General features: G+C 50.5%; 1 protein-coding gene across 2 annotated transcripts in view; it reads left to right on the top strand.

Moving 5' to 3' along the window:
• The window catches only part of LOC137435246 (tyrosine-protein phosphatase non-receptor type 1), a 56,378-nt gene that overhangs the window by 14,263 nt on the left and 29,215 nt on the right, over window positions 1–12,900 (top strand). Inside the window, exons 1-3 of one of the 2 annotated variants that reach the window (XM_068128860.2) lie at window positions 4,000–4,312; window positions 4,736–4,826; window positions 9,023–9,123. In XM_068128860.2, the coding sequence (XP_067984961.1) occupies window positions 4,256–4,312; window positions 4,736–4,826; window positions 9,023–9,123 (249 nt within the window). In that variant the 5' untranslated portion in view covers window positions 4,000–4,255. Of the gene's footprint in view, window positions 1–3,999; window positions 4,313–4,735; window positions 4,827–9,022; window positions 9,124–12,900 lie in introns of those variants that run through there. The other variant, XM_068128859.2, reaches the window with a different exon arrangement.

Below are 12,900 nucleotides of genomic sequence, written 5' to 3'. Positions count from 1 at the left end.
ATTGACCATCTGATGTCCCATGAATTGGCTCCACTGCCAACGGCTCTCTTTGCAGACTCTGGTGATATGTGGATATCCACATCTAAATCCATCTTGAAAAGAGATATGGAAATTGAGGTGTCATCAACAGTAGCCCATGAAGAAATAGAAGTCACTGCCATTGATGGGTGTGCCCTTCTCTGGATACCTGGTTGGCCTGCTGTTGGAAATGTGCAGACTTACATTGATGCCTTCAAGCACAAAATAGCAGAGAAGCTCTCCAAATGTGATGTCTATCTAGTCTTTGATAGATACAATGAATTCAGCACCAAAGATTCAACACGATTAGCCAGGGGTACTGGCAGGGTGTATCAGTTGACACCCTCAACACCAATCCCCGCACAGAAAGCAGTATTGACTTACAGGCAATAAGAAGCAGCTCATCAAACTGATATGCGAGGACTTGCAAAGAGATGAAGACTTTGTTCAGAACCATACACAGGAGCACACACTTTTGATAACAGGACAGGAGGAAACTATCGAGATTAGCGAGGGCATTGTCATGGAAAGACGAGATCTGTATAGCAGTCATGAGGAAGCTGACAATATTATCGTGCAGCAGGCATTTATGGCAGCTTCAGAGGGGGCATCCGGTGTAGCTGTGGTGGCTGATGATACAGATGTGTGGGCTCTTCTGTTGCACCACTATCTGGAGCAGAATCTTGACATCCCAATTATAATCCAATCTCCGATACATGGAAGAAGTGTCATAGACGTCAAGGCAACCGCTGCCCAATATGCAGGCCTCATTCCAAACCTGCTTGCAGGACACTCCTTATCTGGATGTGATACTGCAGCAGGATGCTTTGGCATCGGGAAGAAGAAGATGTTGAACACTATAAAACAACACTCACTGAGTTTTCTTGGAGAAGTTGAGGCCCCCTGGCCTGAAGTAGTGAAGCAGGCAACTCAATTCGCTGTTGCTACTTACGGTCAGAAAAGCTGCCATACTCTGTGTGAGGCTAGAGCAAAGGTATGGAAAACCAGAATAGGCAAGGGGAGCAGCACAATGCCAAAACTCTGTTCACTCCCACCAACTGATGCTGCTTTCCAGGAAAATCTGAAAAGAGCACACCGACAAACTTTCTTGTGGAAGAATGCCTTGAGGTCTGAGCCTCAGAAGTTAGACCCGTTAGAGTATGGATGGAGCAAAGATGGGGACATGCTCTGCCCAACTACAGTTCCAGCAGGAAGTCAACTGGTCCCCGAGTACATCCAAAAGATCATCAGTTGTGGCTGCTCCAGTGACACACCATGTGAAAGTATTCGATGTGGATGCAACAAAGCAGGAATGACTTGCTCAGTCTTCTGTGCCTGTCAGCAACAGGACGCAGCATCAGTATGTCACAACAGAGTGAATACTATATCACCTGATAGTGATGATGAAACAAGTGATGAAGGGGAAGATGGTGATGATTACAATAACACTGATGATTGATGATGTTCATGATATAAGAAAGATTTAAAAACCAAATACAGAATATGTACAATTTTGGTGGGTTAGTAACCTATGAATAGGTACACCATATACAGATCATTTGCGTAACCAGATTTGATGTAATCTTTGAACATAAAATCATAAAGAAGTCAATAAATATTATGTAGTCTAGCATTTCTTCATTCAGTATTGAGCTCATGAGACCTTATAACAAGACCTTAGACGTTATAACAATGGATACAGGTTCAGTATAATGAGAAATATATCACAGTGTATAAACAATGCTGAGTTGTACACGTTTGACCCAGATATTTGACCTTTGACCTTGACCTATGGCTTTGCCCTTTGACCCACGAATAGGTATGGTCAAGATACACCCATATGCAAAAAATGAAAACCCTAGCTTGAACGCTTGGAAAGATATAAGGGTGTTTCTATTTCCCCCACTCCCCTAAAACCAGTGTTTTGCGTCCTGATAGCCGCATTTGTATAAAACCTGTTATATGAAAATGCTCAATGATGGGAGAATGCCATCATGCAGTTTCATAGAGTACAATACCTATATAACATGAAAACACTGAGAAAAAAACTTTGGAACCACTTTCCAGGCTCAGCTCCTGGCCCCCTGACGAAAGTAGTTATAACCCAGTCCAACTCGGCAGAGAATACGGTGGAGCTCCTGTGGGGTATTTTTGCGAACAAGGGGGTTCCGGAGATTTTACTTTCGGATAATGATTCGCAGTTTGTATCTGAGGTGTTTGCTGTGTTCATGCGCTAACGGTATCAAACACCTGAGGTCGGCACCTTACCATCTTGTGTCTGAGGTGTTTGCTGTGTTCATGCGCTAACGGTATCAAACACCTGAGGTCGGCGCCTACCACCCAGTTACAAATGGCCAGGCTGAGTCATTTGTTAAAGCTTTGAAACGTGCCTTGCGTAGAGGTCTGGTGGTTCGAACCGTGCAGAGTAGGGTTGATGTTATTTTTCACACCTATCGTAATTCAGTGCAATCTACGACACAGGAAACACCTGCATTCCGCATGTATGGCCAACAGTTGCGGTCGCTCCTGGATTTGCTTTGACCTGGTGCACCGGAAGTTGTTACGATGACCAATGTTCGTTCATTCAGGGTGGACCAGCCAGTTTTGGCACGGGACTATGTACACCGACAGAAATGGGTGCCGGCTGTTGTGGTCCGAGTTTTCGGTCTGGCTAACTACCTTCCTTGTTCGTACCTCGGCCGGACTTACCTGGAAGTGGAAACGTCATGTGAATCAGTTGTTGGCTTTCGGGTCCAGTCATTCACACACAACCAATTCTGTTCTGCCGTGTGGTGTGTCCTCATCCATTGAGGTGCCCGTGAACACGTTTCCGCCAGATGCCCATCCATCTGTGGATCCGGATGTTCATGGCAGTGAGAGTCGTGTGGATGTTCCTCTGGTTTAGGTTGAGCCGAGTTTGGTGTCTGGTGGGGAGCCGAGTTTGGTGTCTGGTGGGGAGCCGTCATCTGTGTCCAATGCCTCACCGTCGTTGGCTGTGTCCACGGCTCAATGCCCACATGGTTCTTCTAGACGCACGCTGTGCGACGCTGTGTACGCACGCTGTGCACGTTCTAGACGCACGCTGTGTGTACGACTAGCATATTCGAAAGACTGTGACTTAAGGGGGAGTGACTTTGGGAGTGGGGGTGTGACTTAAGGAGGAGTGTAGTGCCGTGTACGACTGGGTGAGGCCGCTGTGGGTGGGACCGAGTGAGGTCGCTGTGGGCGGGACCGAGTGAGACCGCTGTGGGCGGGGCTGAGTGAGGCCGCTGTGGGCGGGACCGAGTGAGGTCGCTGTGGGCGGAGTCGAGTGAGGTCGCTGTGGGCGGGGCCGAGTTCGGTCGATGTGGGCCGGACCGAGTGAGGTCGCTGTGGACGGGACCGAGTGAGGCCGCTGTGGGCGGGGCCGAGTGAGGTCGCTGTGGGCGGGGCCAAGTTCGGTCGCTGTGAGTGGGGTCGATTGAGGCCTGTGTTGCCGTTGCCTGGAATAAAGATGGTGCTTGATGCTTGGTCTCTGCGTGTTCGCATCTTTATATAAACAAAGACATTACACGTATTACTTACTATTAGTATTAGGAACCACCCCCAAAAATCAGAAATTTGACCCCCTTTTAATACTCACTCTCAGAGTGATTGCAACGTAATTATGATGACAATACCCCGACTTTAAACCATGTAATACAAGCCCTCTTCTAATATTGCTTTTTCTTATCACTCATTTTGGAGCCTACGTCGTATTTAAATAGCCTGTGCTTATTGGCCTCGCCCCCTCGTGACGTAATCACGCATCGCGGACCTCTGGAGTGCAGCAGGCGGCCTTTTGTGGTTTATTAAACTACAAAGACAATCAAACCACACACAAAACGACAATAACCTCTCTCTCCTCCAATTTCCCGCCATAAATGTAGTCATATAGCACTTTGATAATTTGAGTTATCGCTTTATAACTTTCGAGGCGTTTAAGTTCGTGTTTAAAACTTTAATCTTGTAGAAAGTATAAATATTACGTCACTCTGCAAGTGCTTTGAGTGTTCTCTGCGTTACGGACTCTTCTTTCCCTCATCTCTTTATTTTTCCGCATCCCAAGCTCACTTCATCGTTTCCTACGTTATTCATTCCTTCCTTCCTTTCCCAAAACTCTTTCGCTCCCACTCTTCCCCGTAATCCCGACTCTTGCTCCCTTCGTCATTCGTCCGTGGGATTCACCCTCCCCTTCCCTCTTCCCCTCTCGCTTCCCATGGAGCGCCAGTTCGCCGAGACCGACGAAGCTGGGGCCTGGCACCAGGCCTTTCAGGTACCGGGCCGGTACCACCTTGCGGAACTTTTAACCGGACCAACTGTAGTCGAGGACGTGGACCCTGCCTAGGCCGCAGGGACACTTGTTCTCACTCGCCCAATCTGTCTTTGTAGTTGTTTACCTGTTCTAGGTATTGAAAGTTGAGGTAAAACAACAATATCGGGACGTTAAGGATTTGTTATCGATCGATAAGAGTCTTTAAAAGTAATTTTAAAGTTTTTCTATGACGTCATCTTACCACTGAACGACACCGCTGCTATGTCGCTTAGTGACGTCATTTGTCGATGTATATGCCTTTGCTTGGCGGTCTCCGTCGAGGTGGAATAAGTGTGTGTGTGTGTGTGTGTGTGTGTGTGTGTGTGTGTGTGTGTGTGTGTGTGTCTCTGTCTCTGTCTCTGTCTCTGTCTCTGCCTGTTCCAGGACGTACGCCGGAGGAGCTGCGAACTACCTTACCGCACCGCCTGTTGCGCCAACAACCGGGTCAGGAACCGATATCGAGATGTAAACCCTTGTAAGTTCCTGTTGATAAAGTTGTGCAAATCGCACGTGCTCGTTGCACTCAACCTCGGACGTTGTCGTGTCTATATTTATTACGTACGCAATTTTCACGGTGAAACAGGTGTGATTGAGGCCAAACCCCCTTATACCAGGACAAACAATGACTCGAGAACATTGTCCTCAATGGTGATAGGATTTTGAACAGCTGATTGCTCTTTCTTGTGCCCAGGGGTGTGTTCAGTTACCAAGCAGCTAGCTAGCGCTTGCTAAGCCAGCCGTTCCTTATCAACAGTTTTAAATGGAGTGCTTGCTTGAGTGCTGAAGCCACTTGGTGAGTGCTCTCCCAGAAACTTTGTACCTGAACACACCCTTGGTGGTCGGAGAGGATGGTAAATTGCACTAGATCGGTGGCGGCGGTTGTTGTCATCCCAATCTGTTTGTGTGCACGATATCTCGATAAGTTATGGATGGATTGGGACAAAATTTTCCCTCGCGGTCCCCCTGTACTGTCTTTCCCTCGCGGTCCCCCTGTGCTGTCTTTCCCTCGCGGTCCCCCTGTACTGTCTTTCCCTCGTGGTCCCCTTGTGCTGTCTTTCCCTCGTGGTCCCCCTGTGCTGTCTTTCCCTCGTGGTCCCCCTGTGCTGTCTTTCCCTCGTGGTCCCCCTGTGCTGTCTTTCCCTCGTGGTCCCCCTGTGCTGTCTTTCCCTCACGGTCCCCCTGTGCTGTCTTTCCCTCGCGGTCCCCCTGTGCTGTCTTTCCCTCGCGGTCCCCCTGTGCTGTCTTTCCCTCACGGTCCCCCTGTGCTGTCTTTCCCTCGCGGTCCCCCTGTGCTGTCTTTCCCTCGCGGTCCCCCTGTGCTGTCTTTCCCTCGCGGTCCCCCTGTGCTGTCTTTCCCTCGCGGTCCCCCTGTGCTGTCTTTCCCTCGCGGTCCCCCTGTGCTGTCTTTCCCTCGCGGTCCCCCTGTGCTGTCTTTCCCTCGCGGTCCCCCTGTGCTGTCTTTCCCTCGCGGTCCCCCTGTGCTGTCTTTCCCTCGCGGTCCCCCTGTGCTGTCTTTCCCTCGCGGTCCCCCTGTGCTGTCTTTCCCTCGCGGTCCCCCTGTGCTGTCTTTCCCTCGCGGTCCCCCTGTGCTGTCTTTCCCTCGCGGTCCCCCTGTGCTGTCTTTCCCTCGCGGTCCCCCTGTGCTGTCTTTCCCTCGCGGTCCCCCTGTGCTGTCTTTCCCTCGCGGTCCCCCTGTGCTGTCTTTCCCTCGCGGTCCCCCTGTGCTGTCTTTCCCTCGCGGTCCCCCTGTGCTGTCTTTCCCTCGCGGTCCCCCTGTGCTGTCTTTCCCTCGCGGTCCCCCTGTGCTGTCTTTCCCTCGCGGTCCCCCTGTGCTGTCTTTCCCTCGCGGTCCCCCTGTGCTGTCTTTCCCTCGCGGTCCCCCTGTGCTGTCTTTCCCTCGCGGTCCCCCTGTGCTGTCTTTCCCTCGCGGTCCCCCTGTGCTGTCTTTCCCTCGCGGTCCCCCTGTGCTGTCTTTCCCTCGCGGTCCCCCTGTGCTGTCTTTCCCTCGCGGTCCCCCTGTGCTGTCTTTCCCTCGCGGTCCCCCTGTGCTGTCTTTCCCTCGCGGTCCCCCTGTGCTGTCTTTCCCTCGCGGTCCCCCTGTGCTGTCTTTCCCTCGCGGTCCCCCCTGTGCTGTCTTTCCCTCGCGGTGCCCCTGTGCTGTCTTTCCCTCGCGGTGCCCCTGTGCTGTCTTTCCCTCGCGGTGCCCCTGTGCTGTCTTTCCCTCGCGGTGCCCCTGTGCTGTCTTTCCCTCGCGGTGCCCCTGTGCTGTCTTTCCCTCGCGGTCCCCCTGTGCTGTCTTTCCCTCGCGGTCCCCCTGTGCTGTCTTTCCCTCGCGGTCCCCCTGTGCTGTCTTTCCCTCGCGGTCCCCCTGTGCTGTCTTTCCCTCGCGGTCCCCCTGTGCTGTCTTTCCCTCGCGGTCCCCCTGTGCTGTCTTTCCCTCGCGGTCCCCCTGTGCTGTCTTTCCCTCGCGGTCCCCCTGTGCTGTCTTTCCCTCGCGGTCCCCCTGTGCTGTCTTTCCCTCGCGGTGCCCCTGTGCTGTCTTTCCCTCGCGGTGCCCCTGTGCTGTCTTTCCCTCGCGGTCCCCCTGTGCTGTCTTTCCCTCGCGGTCCCCCTGTGCTGTCTTTCCCTCGCGGTCCCCCTGTGCTGTCTTTCCCTCGCGGTCCCCCTGTGCTGTCTTTCCCTCGCGGTCCCCCTGTGCTGTCTTTCCCTCGCGGTCCCCCTGTGCTGTCTTTCCCTCTCGGTCCCCCTGTGCTGTCTTTCCCTCGCGGTCCCCCTGTGCTGTCTTTCCCTCGCGGTCCCCCTGTGCTGTCTTTCCCTCGCGGTCCCCCTGTGCTGTCTTTCCCTCGCGGTCCCCCTGTGCTGTCTTTCCCTCGCGGTCCCCCTGTGCTGTCTTTCCCTCGCGGTCCCCCTGTGCTGTCTTTCCCTCGCGGTCCCCCTGTGCTGTCTTTCCCTCGCGGTCCCCCTGTGCTGTCTTTCCCTCGCGGTCCCCCTGTGCTGTCTTTCCCTCGCGGTCCCCCTGTGCTGTCTTTCCCTCGCGGTCCCCCTGTGCTGTGTTTCCCTCGCGGTCCCCCTGTGCTGTGTTTCCCTCGCGGTCCCCCTGTGCTGTGTTTCCCTCGCGGTCCCCCTGTGCTGTGTTTCCCTCGCGGTCCCCCTGTGCTGTGTTTCCCTCGCGGTCCCCCTGTGCTGTGTTTCCCTCGCGGTCCCCCTGTGCTGTGTTTCCCTCGCGGTCCCCCTGTGCTGTGTTTCCCTCGCGGTCCCCCTGTGCTGTGTTTCCCTCGCGGTCCCCCTGTGCTGTCTTTCCCTCGCGGTCCCCCTGTGCTGTCTTTCCCTCGCGGTCCCCCTGTGCTGTCTTTCCCTCGCGGTCCCCCTGTGCTGTCTTTCCCTCGCGGTCCCCCTGTGCTGTCTTTCCCTCGCGGTCCCCCTGTGCTGTCTTTCCCTCGCGGTCCCCCTGTGCTGTCTTTCCCTCGCGGTCCCCCTGTGCTGTCTTTCCCTCGCGGTCCCCCTGTGCTGTCTTTCCCTCGCGGTCCCCCTGTGCTGTCTTTCCCTCGCGGTCCCCCTGTGCTGTCTTTCCCTCGCGGTCCCCCTGTGCTGTCTTTCCCTCGCGGTCCCCCTGTGCTGTCTTTCCCTCGCGGTCCCCCTGTGCTGTCTTTCCCTCGCGGTCCCCCTGTGCTGTCTTTCCCTCGCGGTCCCCCTGTGCTGTCTTTCCCTCGCGGTCCCCCTGTGCTGTCTTTCCCTCGCGGTCCCCCTGTGCTGTCTTTCCCTCGCGGTCCCCCTGTGCTGTCTTTCCCTCGCGGTCCCCCTGTGCTGTCTTTCCCTCGCGGTCCCCCTGTGCTGTCTTTCCCTCGCGGTCCCCCTGTGCTGTCTTTCCCTCGCGGTCCCCCTGTGCTGTGTTTCCCTCGCGGTCCCCCTGTACTGTCTTTCCCTCGCGGTTGTCAGCTCTTTGACGAGCTTTGATTCAGTATACAAAAAAAATAAAAATAAAAAAAATTGGTGGACAAGTTGGGTGTGTGACAAGGACACATTGATTCGATTTTTGTGAAAATCCGGATACTACGACTTAAGTGATTCTTCACAATTGATTGATAGGGCCAAAGATGATTATACTGTATCGCGTGCTATTTGAAGAAGTTCTGTACGAGTTATGACCAAACTAGGAGGATGAGTTGGTTAGGTGACGAGAACAAGCCGATTAGATGTTGCTTCAGGTCCGAATCCTGATTCGGCCTATCGGTGGAATACCAAGCGTGAACTGTTCAGCCTGGCAGAGGTATGCGCTTCACCAAGTGTTCCAGTTTATTTATTTTACAGCTAAAGCAATGTCTAGACAGGTGAGGGGTCGACACAGCCACGCCCATTGCTCTGATGTAAATATAACGCTTTAAAATAATCCATATGTAAGATGTCGATTTCCCTTTCCCCCAACGTCCTCGCTTCCCAATGTCTATGTGGTGTTGAACACGTTTATGCAAATCCAACGGTCGTTGCACAGTTCCCCATCGAGTGGTGGTTCGTGGCCCTTTGATTAATTAATAATTACTGCAGCTTCACCTTCCCTTCCATTTTGCTCCTGAATGTACTGCTGTAAATCTTGTATGTTGTTTTGATCATTTTGTCATGCATGTCCTTTTTGCATGTCATGCATGTCCATGTGCGTGTGTTTCTTGTGTACAGTCGACGAAAGCCGAGTTAGGCTCCAGCAAGGAGAAAATGATTACATCAATGCCAGTCTCGTCACCGTGCCGGAAGCTGGCAGAAAGTACATCCTCACTCAGGTGAGGATCAGTGTAGGTTCCCTTTTCGAATCCAAAAAGAGTTCTTTTCTGTTCGAGTATTTGCATTTATTTATTTATTTATTTATTTGCACATGAAAATTTGCATCTCTAATCATGGGGGAGGGGAAGAAGGGAGGTTCATAAAGTTTACTCCTTTAGAAAAAAGGTTCAGAGCCAACAATAGGACTTCTTTTCCAATGACATCAGAAAACCTACATCATGATGATGGACCTCATCACGATTGTCGTGATAATATAAATAATGTAATTAGCGCCTTGAGAGCCATTTAGCATACAATAACAACACACATAGAAACGACCTGAATACCCATAAAGGTATGTATGTTTGGTCGTACTCTATTTCATTAATTCTGTTGCAATTTGTTTAAAGTCAAACGTCTTTTTGCCTGGAGGAAATTGCTTGCTCCTTTTGCCAATTGAATGGACGAGCAGTTTGCAAAGTGGTCGATACGGAACGTCTGGCTTGGTAAGCGAGAGCAAGCTGCTTGCTAATCGAACACAACATGCAGGCTGCTTGCTTGTGGAACACACCATGCAAGCTGCTTGCTAATCGAACACAACATGCAAGTTGCTTGCTGATGGAACACACCAAGCAAGCTGCTTGCTAACGGAACTCACTGATGAAGCTGCTTGCTAATGGAACACAACATGCAAGCTGCTTGCTAATGGAACACAATAAGCAAGCTGCTTGCTAACGGAACTCACTGATGAAGCTGCTTGCTAATGGGACACAACATGCAAGCTGCTTGCTAATGGAACACAAGCAAGCTGCTTGCTAACGGAACTCACTGATGAAGCTGCTTGCTAATGGAACACAACATGCAAGGTGCTTGCTAATAGAACACACCAAGCAAGCTGCTTGCTAACGGAACTCACTGATGAAGCTGCTTGCTAATGGGACACAACATGCAAGCTGCTTGCTAATGGAACACAAGCAAGCTGCTTGCTAACGGAACTCACTGATGAAGCTGCTTGCTAATGGGACACAACATGCAAGCTGCTTGCTAATGGAACACAAGCAAGCTGCTTGCTAACGGAACTCACTGATGAAGCTGCTTGCTAATGGAACACAACATGCAAGGTGCTTGCTAATAGAACACACCAAGCAAGCTGCTTGCTAACGGAACTCACTGATGAAGCTGCTTGCTAATGGGACACAACATGCAAGCTGCTTGCTAATGGAACAAGCAAGCTGCTTGCTAACGGAACTCACTGATGAAGCTGCTTGCTAATGGAACACAACATGCAAACTGCTTGCTAATGGAACACAACAAGCAAGGTGCTTGCTAACGGAACTCACTGATGAAGCTGCTTGCTAACGGAACTCACTGATGAAGCTGCTTGCTAATGGAACACACCAAGCAAGCTGCTTGCTAACGAAACTCACTGATGAAGCTGCTTGCTAACGGAACTCACTGATGAAGCTGCTTGCTAACGGAACTCACTGATGAAGCTGCTTGCTAATGGAACACACCAAGCAAGCTGCTTGCTAACGAAACTCACTGATGAAGCTGCTTGCTAACGGAACTCACTGATGAAGCTGCTTGCTAACGGAACTCACTGATGAAGCTGCTTGCTAATGGAACACACCAAGCAAGCTGCTTGCTAACGAAACTCACTGATGAAGCTGCTTGCTAATGGAACACAACAAGCAAGGTGCTTGCTAATGGAACACACCAAGCAAGCTGCTTGCTAACGAAACTCACTGATGAAGCTGCTTGCTAATGGAACACAACAAGCAAGGTGCTTGCTAATGGAACACACCAAGCAAGCTGCTTGCTAACGAAACTCACTGATGAAGCTGCTTGCCAAACCCTCCCTCCTCCTCCCCATAAACACCATGAATGAGCGCAGATTTTGATGCGGTAAATAGGCGCCCGCGGAACTACGTAACTTCCGGTTAGTGCACCCTTCGGGACAACAGTCACGTGATTGGATACGTTGAAAACAAACCACAAAAGGGCACGTGTTGCAGCTTACTTCCGGTCGTCTCGCCCTCACCTATACACCTTCATTCGGCATCAAATATGAAGCTTGTGGCCACGTTCCATCAAAATCGTGTGTTTGGTTCAAGCGATAATGACTGAAGTGTTTACAGACTCACTCACCCACTGACTGGCTTACCTATGGACACTGCTCGATTGAAATAAGCTCACCGGACTAAAGTGCAGGTCCGCACCCCGAGTACGCTCACCTTCTCGATATTTGAGATGATTTTGCCTTCAGTGCTTAACTTCACACACTGACACCGCAAACTCAAACGTATCGCCCATTGCGACACCGGAAGCACCGCGACGCCTTGAGTAGTTGTTTTCGTTTCGACGTTTATTGTTTAATGATATACCATTTAAATTGCATCTTGGAGAATATACATTCGATATTGTATCACCTTTTACACGATATTCGAAAAACAACAACAACCACAGTTCCCGAAAAAGGCCAACCCCCGCTTGCGGGGAAAAATGGCCTCTAAAAGGTGGTTTTTTATTGTATCACCTACTTTATTTTGTGGAGCTGCATTTCATGCGGGCACATCTTTTGAGAGAAGCTAAATGCAGTCAATACACCATCAATATCCGGGTTCATGGTGTGATTTACATTCTACAGCATGAGCAACAGTTAACGCGATAATAAATCTCCATTATCGTTGTCGCGATAGTAAATCGAAAGCACTATTATCATCCCATCGCGATTATCGGCCAGCACTTATAATATATAAAGCTCGCAGTGTTAATGTGAGAAATCTCTGAGGATATCCCAAAGACTCAATAGCTCAGTGGGCTGTCACCGCGTTAGTGATGAGGTTCGTAATGAAAAACACCTCACCACCACGAAATTCAAAACACCTCACCACCACGAAATTCAAAATACCTCACCATCACGTAATTCAAAACACCTCACAACCACGTAATTCAAAACACCTCACCACCACGTAATTCAAAACACCTCACCATCACGTAATTCAAAACACCTCACAACCACGTAATTCAAAACACCTCACCATCACGTAATTCAAAACACCTCACCACCACGAAATTCAAAACACCTCACCACCACGAAATTCAAAACACCTCACCATCACGTAATTCAAAACACCTCACCACCACGTAATTCAAAACACCTCACCATCACGTAATTCAAAACACCTCACCATCACGTAATTCAAAACACCTCACCATCACGTAAGTCAAAACACCTCACTACCACGTGATTCAAAACACCTCACCACCACGAAATTCAAAACACCTCACCATCACGTAATTCAAAACACCTCACAACCACGTAATTCAAAACACCTCACCACCACGTAATTCAAAACACCTCACCATCACGTAATTCAAAACACCTCACCATCACGTAATACAAAACACCTCACTACCACGTGATTCAAAACACCTCACCACCACGTGATTCAAAACGCCTCCCCACCACGTAATGCAAAACACCTCCCCACCACGTAATTCAAAACACCTCACCATCACGTAATTCAAAACACCTCACCACCACGTAATTCAAAACACCTCACCACCACGTATTTCAAAACACCTCACCACCACGTCATTTAAAAACACCTCACCACCACGTCATTTAAAAACACCTCACCACCACATCATTTAAAAACACCTCACCACCACGTCATTTAAAAACACCTCACCACCACATAATTCAAAACCACCACAACGTAATTAGAAACACTTCACAACCATGGAAACAAAAGTTTGACGGAGTCGTTAAGTGACAACACAGACACTGCCCA

The sequence above is a fragment of the Myxine glutinosa genome, chromosome 9 (assembly GCF_964187855.1).
Source record: "Myxine glutinosa chromosome 9, kmMyxGlut1.1, whole genome shotgun sequence".
In the NCBI taxonomy this organism is placed as follows: Eukaryota; Metazoa; Chordata; class Myxini; order Myxiniformes; family Myxinidae; genus Myxine; species Myxine glutinosa.
Note: the sequence above shows the minus strand (reverse complement) of the source record. Positions and strands in the feature narration are given on the sequence as shown.